Source organism: Echiichthys vipera, assembly GCF_963691815.1.
Source record: "Echiichthys vipera genome assembly, chromosome: 7".
Taxonomy (NCBI): domain Eukaryota; kingdom Metazoa; phylum Chordata; class Actinopteri; order Perciformes; family Trachinidae; genus Echiichthys; species Echiichthys vipera.
The window spans coordinates 12,340,847-12,350,338 of NC_139832.1; the positions used below are offsets into that span (position 1 = coordinate 12,340,847).

The 9,492-nt window shown below is 38.6% G+C and overlaps 1 protein-coding gene across 1 annotated transcript; it reads left to right on the top strand.

The window, feature by feature from the left end:
* The first annotated feature begins 1,246 nt into the window (after nucleotides 1-1,246).
* On the top strand, nucleotides 1,247-9,012 carry etfa (electron transfer flavoprotein subunit alpha). The gene is made up of 12 exons (XM_083917139.1): nucleotides 1,247-1,350; nucleotides 2,392-2,541; nucleotides 2,766-2,847; nucleotides 3,137-3,219; nucleotides 3,499-3,598; nucleotides 4,664-4,774; nucleotides 4,997-5,098; nucleotides 5,264-5,332; nucleotides 5,443-5,525; nucleotides 6,802-6,867; nucleotides 7,319-7,399; nucleotides 8,590-9,012. Exons 1-12 carry the CDS (start codon nucleotides 1,312-1,314, stop codon nucleotides 8,620-8,622), a joined length of 999 nt encoding a protein of 332 aa, XP_083773265.1. The 5' UTR covers nucleotides 1,247-1,311; the 3' UTR covers nucleotides 8,623-9,012.
* Nucleotides 9,013-9,492: the final 480 nt, after the last annotated feature.

The following is a 9,492-nucleotide window of genomic DNA, read 5'->3' on the forward strand; positions in this document are numbered from 1 at the left end:
GCCAACTGTATCATTATTTAGTAATAGAGTATTTTCATTACATTCATTCATTCATCCATCCATCTTCAACCGCCGGGGTGGGGTGTGGGGTGTGTGTGTGTGTGTGTGAGTGGGGGGGGGGGGGGGGGGGGGGGGGGGGGGGGCGATCCCAGCTGACATCGGGCGTGAGGCGGGGTACACCGTGAACAGGACGCCAGTCTATCGCAGGGAACATAGAGACGCACAGAGACAGACAACCATTCACACCTACGGGCAATTTTAGAGTCATCCATTAACCTAACACGTGCAGTTTGTACTGATTAAAATGATAATTTAAGACAGCAGAACCATAATTAGAATAGCAAAATGAAATTGAAGTAATTGATTTTAGCCGACTATTAGTAGCCTTATAATAATTTTGAATGGATCGTGAATGTTTATTTATAATAATACTATTTGCAAGTGTTTGTTTTTGTTTCAAGATATTTCAACATTGGAGTCTATTTATACAGTTTATGGTTAGAGAGAGAGAGAGAGAGGGGGGTCTTTTTAAGGAAAGTGTCCAAAATACAAAGAAATTAGAAACGAATTATTTCCCAAATTTAAAGAAAACATCCCTGACTTCCTCACCCTCCAACAAGAAAAAATCCTTCAAATCCTTCTGGGAGAAGACAGCTCCACTACTGGGCAGGACAATGTGTCACTACATGTCACACACCAAGAAATGTTTCAATGTGAGACTGTTTATTGTTTATGTATGTGTTTATTCTCATGAACCCTTATTACATTATTGTTTATTATTATGTAATTGTTTATTATTTTACACACACATTCCTACACAGAAAAATGCACGCGCACAAACACACACACACCCACAAACACCCACCCACCCACACACACACACACACACACACACACACACACACACACACACGCACACACACACACACACACACACACACACACACACACACACACACACACACACACACACACACACACACACACACACACACACACACACACTCCTTTTAAATGTATTTTTTATTTCATTATTTATTATACCTAGAGAGAGAGATAGAGATAAAGATAGAGATAGAGATAGAGAAAGAGATAGAGATAGAGATAGAGATAAAGATAGAGATAGAGAAAGAGATAGAGATAGAGAAAGAGATAGAGCTAGAGATAAAGATAGAGATAGAGATAGAGATAGAGCTATGACCGGAAGTTATCGTTCTCGATCTCGCGAGAGCCCGTCGCAAACGTCAGGATTACCTTTGACACAGTTGTGTTACTGCAGAACTGAGGATCACGCAGACAGAAGAGTCCAAGATGAACAGAGCTTTCAACAAAACAAGTCTGAAACAGCTGGTAAGAGTGTCACAGTTTACTGCGTATTTTTTTCACACACATTTCACAACAAGAGCATGAAACACGTCTCTTAGCTTACTTGTTGTGGCTTTTGCAGCAGCTGCTAAGTTAGCTGTTAGCTATTGATGCAGTTCGTGCACCTCTGACAAACCCTGGTGTTATTTTCTCTTCATTTGTTTGTGACAGCGTTGTTTGACGTATTCACACATTCATTTAAAAAATACATTTGCGATTTTCCAAGAATGTAAGTTCGCAGTTGTTGTGTTTGAGCTGGCACCAGCTGGTGTTAGCATAGCTAGCCTAGCAGTTATGAAACCTCGTAACAAACAGCAGTTACGAAACTGTCAAATTGTCCTTACCCGAGTGTTACCTAAAGCATTTCATCTCTCTGTAGACATGTTGCAGCCTACCTATAATGGCTTACTAAGTATCATGACATCAGAAGCATTTCTGTTTTTCCCGTTTGTGTGACTTTATTTGAATGACCTTCATTAACTATAGATAGTGCTCAGTCATGTCCAGATGAGGCTGGTATGTTCCTGTTTTACCTTGATAGAGCATGATGCAGCTGTTTCAGAGGTTGCACTATTTGTCGACTAACAAAAGTGTACAGTACACCTTTGGGATCATTATTAGTAGTCCCAAAACCTGTACACTTTTTAATCAAATGAGACAAATAATTTTTAAGCTGAGTGATTTTATAATACAAGCAAATTAATTCCATTTACATCTTTGATCACATGTGAACTTCAAGGATCAAGCATGCCACCAGAAATGACAGCTCAGATATTTTTATTAGCAATTTTGATTTAATTATGGGTGTGTGTTTTTCAATGAATCAAAATGTTTTATCAAGATAAAGAGAAACAGGTTTTCAGTGGTAAATACTGACACACAGCTCTAGTCTCCTCTCTCTCTTTGTTCTTTTATAAGAAGTGTGTCTAATGTCAGGCCTTTAAAAAGGCAGTAGCACCAGATCGTCTTGTTATACTGATGCATGAGTGCATTGAATAGTGAAATGTTTAATATTTTCCCCAACAGACTGGTGTCCTCCAAAGGTTTCAGAGCACCTTGGTGGTTGCGGAGCATAACAATGGCACGTTGACCCCTATAACACTCAATGCAATCACTGCCGCCAGTAAGCTTGGCGGAGAGGTGTCTTGTCTGGTTGCTGGAACAAACTGTGCACAGGTACGCAAAGCTCTTAAGATTGACCTGCGTAAGGGATCACCAAACATTTTGTATATTGTATATAATGGAAGTGTTACGCATCCCCATGCTGTATCAACATATAGATAAATCAAAACACAGCATAGCAAAGTATGTAATGCATTTTGAACATATAAATAGAGACAATAAGACAATATATTACGTCTTCAGGGAACGTAGATAAATCCAATTTTCTGTTTTCTCAGGTTGTAGAGCAAATCAGCAAAGTACAAGGTGTGAACAAGGTTCTGGTCGCCCAACATGATTCTTACATAGGTGGCCTGCCAGGTATGTAACACAAAACAAACTTGATGCCTATTGTTTGTTTAACTTTTACTCAGAGAACAAATATATTATGGAACAACAAGCTGCTTCATATTTGCACAGTCCCACATATTCACAGCTGGATTATGTAGTGCTTGCTGAAGGGCATATTGGCAGTAACTGAGGGAGGGGAGATTGTTTTTTGTTTGATCTCTGCTCATGCTAAAGCTGGCTAGAACCGCCTCAGATGGAAACATTGGCCGCTTGATACCTGATTTAATTTCAGCTTTCTGATTCTCTATTTCTTCCTCAGAGGAGTTGACTCCACTTATACTGGAAACTCAAAAGCAATTCAATTTCACCCACATCTGTGCGGGTGCATCAGCCTTCGGAAAGGTAAGTCATTCAGAGCCCTTCCAGTGTAATTTGAATTTATATAATTTTGCATTTATATTGTTAGTGGTTAGTGGACATAAGTTTCTATTGTACCGCATACAGATCAGCTCTAAAAAGTTAGAAGCTGCTTTAATTATCTTCATTTTAGAAAATGTACCGTCCACAAAACTCTTATACTCATAATTTCCGTCTATAAACTAGTCTCTCTTTCTCCTCTTGATTCTTCAACAATGCTGAACATAACACGTTTCCCTGCTTTTTCACCATTTCGTTCTGTAGAACCTGCTTCCTAGAGTGGCTGCCAAGTTGGATGTTGCTCCAATTTCAGATATTATTGAGATCAAGTCTCCAGACACTTTTGTCAGAACCATTTATGCTGGTAAGCCCTTTTAACATGGTAAAGAAGTAACAACATTTTTTTTTCATAGTCTCACAAATTCTTGATTGGTAACATGCTTCAGAAGAAGTGTCAAATCATGTGTACCTGGATTGGTACAGCCTTGATATGACGCAGCTGTAACGTAAAGGAGAATTTCAGTATTTTTCAACCCTATTTCCCCATGTGTTCTGATGATTTAAGTGACTCATGGCAACAACTGTTTTTGAAATTGGTCCAGTATTGAGCTCAAGAGCTGCAGCCTGACAGCTGTTAACTAAGCTGCATTATAATCAAACTGGGAACCTCTGCACAGTCAATGTACGTTCACTAAATGTACTTCTGAGTTCTTCTCCTCTTTAGCTGGCAGTAGTGTCCTAGTCAAACTGCAGACCTGATGGTCTGCAAGGTGCAGAGTATACAGATTGTTATGCTACATTTCAGAATCAGAAATACTTAAATAATCCCAGGGGGAAGTTATTTATTTATTTAAATTATTCAAATAAATTTATTTATTTGTAGCCCAACTAGCCACAACTTCAACCTGTCCCATCCAACAAGAACATTTGTCTGTGTGAAGTGTAGCTCCACGTTTTGTTGGCACAATATAGAAATGTGCAAAAATGAACCATTGTTTTTTATCAAAAATCTTTTAGATAACACAAAGCTACACTTCACAATAAATTATCTCTTTGAAGTTCCTCTAAGTCATCTCATGAAATTTCAGATGAGACTGAACTGTCTTTCCATAATGTAGTCAGACATTTATAATTACAATCTGAGCCTGTCAGTGGCAAAAACACACAGTTTTGGTGGGCGTACATTGACGGTGCCGAGTTTCCCCGTTTGTTTACAATGTAGCTCGGTTCACAATGGTCAGGCCGCAGTGATCAGGCTCAATACTGGACCAATTTCAAAAGCAGTTGCTGACACGAGTCACTTACACAGAAATACATGGTGAAATACGGTCCAGATTGAAAAATACATTACCCAATACTCAACAGGATTTGGCTCTTGTAAATTTTCATTGATGATTTTTTTTTTGTGCACTAATATTTTCTATATTAGGAAATGCTCTCAGCACTGTGAAATGCAATGAGTCGGTCAAGGTCTTCACTGTCAGAGGAACATCCTTTGAGGCAGCTCCAACAGAGGGAGGAAGTGCTGCATCAGAAGATGGTACAGTATCTTACAGATTCATCCAGAGTGCTCTGAGTTAGTGCATGACTTGATATTAATGATGTGTTGTTGTCGGTCTTTGTGAGGTAATTAATTAACCTCTTTTAATGTTGTTTTCATAATGATAAACTACAAAGAAACAACTACAAAGGGTTTTGACAAATGTATTTTTATACAATGTTCCCCCTTGTAATTTATGACCCTCTCATCTGTTGACTACAGTTGCTGCTACTTCTCCCGCTGGAATTTCTGAGTGGGTGGAACAGAGTCTGACAAAGAGTGACCGTCCGGATCTGACCGGCGCTAAGGTTGTGGTGTCAGGAGGTGGGAAACCCTTTTGTGATCTGAATTACAAAATATGGCCAAAGCAATGTCACCATTTGTTTGAAAACCTTCCTCTGTCTGTAGTAGTCAGTGGAGGTTGTAGAGAGTTTGTTGGCATGTGTGCTTTTCAAAAACATAATTCATACTGATGTTTTCTTTTCCTAGGAAGGGGCTTGAAGAGTGGAGAAAACTTCAAACTTCTTTATGACCTTGCTGACAAGATGAATGCTGCAGGTAGAATGAGATTATAAATTTGTGTTATGGATTACCTTACTTTTTAAGCTTTTTAAAAATGTATTTATTTAGTAACATAGAGCTTAAATTTCATAACATTCTCTTTCCAGTCGGTGCATCCAGAGCAGCAGTGGATGCTGGTTATGTCCCCAATGACATGCAGGTTGGACAGACAGGCAAGATTGTAGCACCGGTACGTTTTCTAAAGTGTTTTTTTTTTTTTTTAAATTTACTTCATCTTTTACAGCAAGATGCAAATAATCAGCACACTTTACCAGTTATCTTCAAAACATGTAGGCAGGAAACACTTTAATCAGAGCTGAGTGGACAAATCTGTTGCTTTTGACAAATGCCCGGTTGCCTTTACACAGCATGCTTGCAATTCAGTATGATCAGGGTGGCTGCTCTGCCCTTTGTAAAAAGGTTAACTTGCCATTATGCGATTCAGCCGGGGTTACTCCAGCTGTGATTATCCACACATTAGGCTCTGCAAAATGTACTCGATGGCACATTTAGGGCCCTAAATGATTTAGCTGATCCATTAAAGCAGAGTGCAGTGGATGTCTGGTCAGAGCCTCAGGCCGGGCCAGACTGTCCAAATGGGATTTTCCAAATGTTATGACAAGCTTGTTGAATTTGACTAAGTTGATTTAAATATAATCTAGTATACCAATCTAAAAAATGTGTTTTCAGTTAAATGAAAGATTCACATTTTATTGCATGCAAGATAATCTCTTCTCTGCTGATTTAAAATACAATATATATTATTGTAAAGCTTATCAGAATCAATCTATTTGAACCATAGTTAGTCTCTGAAAAGAGTGTGTTTAAAAGTAGCTTGGTGGTGTCTAAGATTGTAGTGGTAAAATGCAGGTCACATCAAGGTTCTTTCCACTGTTAGTTAATTAAATCCGGAGATGTATTTATTGATTTAATTGGTCTTTAATTGTGATTAAAGAAGTCACTGATGAACCACACAAATTTAATTTTTGTCTTAAAGTATTTTAGTTAATAAAAATAAAGATTCAGTTGGAATGGCCCAAAGCACCTTGCTTTGAATCGTCTAAACGTAATCTCATAGGGATATGTCGTGTTTTATAAACTGATAATGTAAAAATGGAAACTTGCAGATTATGTGGTTTTATTCTGCAGTTATGGAACATTACTGTGTCCACACATTGATGCTCTGCTCTCCTCAGACTTCAGCTGAAACATTTAATAAGCACTGAAATATTAATATGGCAGAGATACTTACTCTGCGGGTTTGGGGAGATATGCGGATGTCTGACCCTTTGCACACTCGCCCCAGAAGCGCCCTCTAATAGATCACATACCTGAGGTCATTGTACTGTCACTCATCTCTGTTGTAATGTATTTCTAAAGGTGTACCTTTTCTAAAGGCCTGAGATTACACTTTGTGTCTAAAAGCAAGTAACACTTGTTTGGTTGTCTTCTGTTCATGTCCACAGGAGTTGTACATTGCTGTTGGTATCTCTGGAGCTATCCAACACCTGGCTGGAATGAAAGATAGCAAGGTAGAGTTACTGGAGCCACATGAAAGGGTTTTCCCAACCTCCCCTTTCTAACCATTATTTTCCACACATTCTCTTTTACCTGTTTTTATTCCCCCATATTTTAAACGGAACAAAATGTCAAATGAAAACTGATGGTATCGAGTAGCCTCTCCAGTTTGGTCACAGGCATTTGGCATAATTTAGCTGTTGCCTTGCTACCAAGGAATTAGCACTACATGAGATACAGTTTGAAGTTGCAAGTTGTGTCTGCATATATACATATCAAACACAGCTTTGGTTACCATTACCTTAACTATGATGTTTGGATGTTTCTGTGACATTCTGTAATAAGTCCAAATTCCATTTTGTTTAATTGAATGATTTATGTGCTTTTGATTAAGCATTAGACACAGGCAATAAACATTTCAGACAGTTCATACATATTTTTTGTGTACATGTTTTTTATATTCAGACTATTGTGGCTATCAACAAAGACCCAGAGGCTCCCATTTTCCAGGTGGCTGACTACGGTTTGGTCGCTGATCTTTTCAAGGTAAGTGTCTGGGTTGAGTCGGCACTCATGCACCTCCTGCCCAGACTGTTTGATAGCCAAGAGTCCAGAGTGACAGTTAGAGTATAACATTTGCTTTCTCACTGATAAATGTTGCACGATGCCTTATTCCACCGAATGGAAATGTGCAACTGTTGAATTATTAAGTTCTTGAATTAATCAGAGGAGAGTTGTGGCTGAGCATGCTCTGCAAACAGAAACACATTAGCATCCCAGACAGAAGATATAAAAAAAAGTGGTCAATAATCATTTAAAAGTTGGCTTCAGTTGTGTATTCAGCTCTACCTGCCAGGCTTTTTACATGCTTGGTTGCTTTCTCGTATCTAGTCGGTACTTGGAGATAGTGAGCCAGGAGTGTTGGCATGACTTAACACTGGAGTCCAGTGCTGCTTGTGAAAGGCTAGTAGGTTATATTTTCATGTGTGTCCTGTTGGTCATGTTTTATTTAGCCCCTCAGTAGTGCATGGGCAGCCCAGGTGTCCTGACAAACTCTGTAGAAGTGATTAGTAATAATAGCCAGTGGCAGTAGAGTTGCGACCGACTGGGTGAGATCACCTTACATGTGATCACTCCTCAGATAGCTGATTAAAATGGATGGGCTTTCTACTTTTCCCTCAAATGGACAGTTGATACCTCAGACCAACTCACACAGTGGCTGATAATTCAGTTCCGAATTTGCTCGACTCACAAGGAGAGCCATTTGAATAATTTTGTTTTCATATTTACTATAAAAGGCTTTCTGAATTCGTCCTCTTCGAAACTACACAACTGGCATTATCAGCGTGTCATTCTTTCCCCTGTAGAATCTTTCTCTGCATTTGTCGACCTTGCAAACTCTGTGATAAATGTTTTCAGCCTCAGATAAATCTCAGATGAAAGTCCGTGTGCTCCTTTATACTGTGAGCACCACCATGCATGATGGTTTGTTTAGTAAGCTCGTAAATCTTATTTTATGGAATATGCAAGGGATGAAAATGACAGGCGCTGGAGAACATTTATCCCCACATGTAAAGCCTGGAAATGTTTCAAGTGGTCTCAGAAGATATAAATGCAGAACAGAACTTCAACTAAATGACTACATTTTATTTTCATTTTTAGGAACTGTGATAATGTCAGTGTAAAATCTTGGTAGAATATTGTATTTAAGTGTCTACACTTTTTTTCGTCTTCAGGCTGTTCCTGAGATGACTGAACAACTGAAGTGAAGAGAAACCCACACATTTCCATCGCACAGCTGGAGCCTGCAGTAAGAAGACTAGAGAGCGACCACATAGTCTCTGCCTTAATGCTTTTCTGAAGCTGAAGTGAGTGTTTGCGTGCAGAAATAATTTTCATCAACCTCTTCTGTCTGACTGGAAACAGAAGAGTATTCTCAATTGAGAAATAAATGCCAGTTTTTTATGAATACTATACTTACCTGGGAGTGGTGTTTATGCCTTTGGTAGTACATGGGTTTGCAATTTGTATTTAATTTTCTGGTACAACAAAGGAAATCTGTGACACTGACTGTAACATGTAGCTCTTCATGCTAACCTAGAGGATGTGTACTCACTGAGATGCTCTTGAAAATAATGTATTAAATCGGCAACAAATAACTACTGTTTTTCAATTTGCCATGATTTCTCTTTATTGGATTTATTTTGCAATGCCCTTTTTCCATGATCAAGATAGAAAATGCCTGTTCACAGTACAATAAACAGGGATCGTTTCAATATTTAATCTTGAAGGTTCATGCTATAATTTTCTTTTCAACATTTTATTGTAGCTCCACTTCAAATACCACACTATTTTTTTTTGGCTGTGATAAACCCATTCTGTAATATTTACACAGCTTCCAAACATTCAAACAATAAATATGTAATATTTTAGACCTGAACGATAGCAAATTTATCATGTGCAGGTAGCTTTTCAATGATTTTGTTGCATGTGGGACATGGTGTAGTGTGCAAAATATCAGTAAACACTGACTCAGCTGGGTTTGTTGAGATTCCAGTCATGGCACCTGGATAAAAACTCTGAATCACTTAAATCATCCACCATTCATAAGTCTGCCGCACTCAGAATTTAGATAAAAA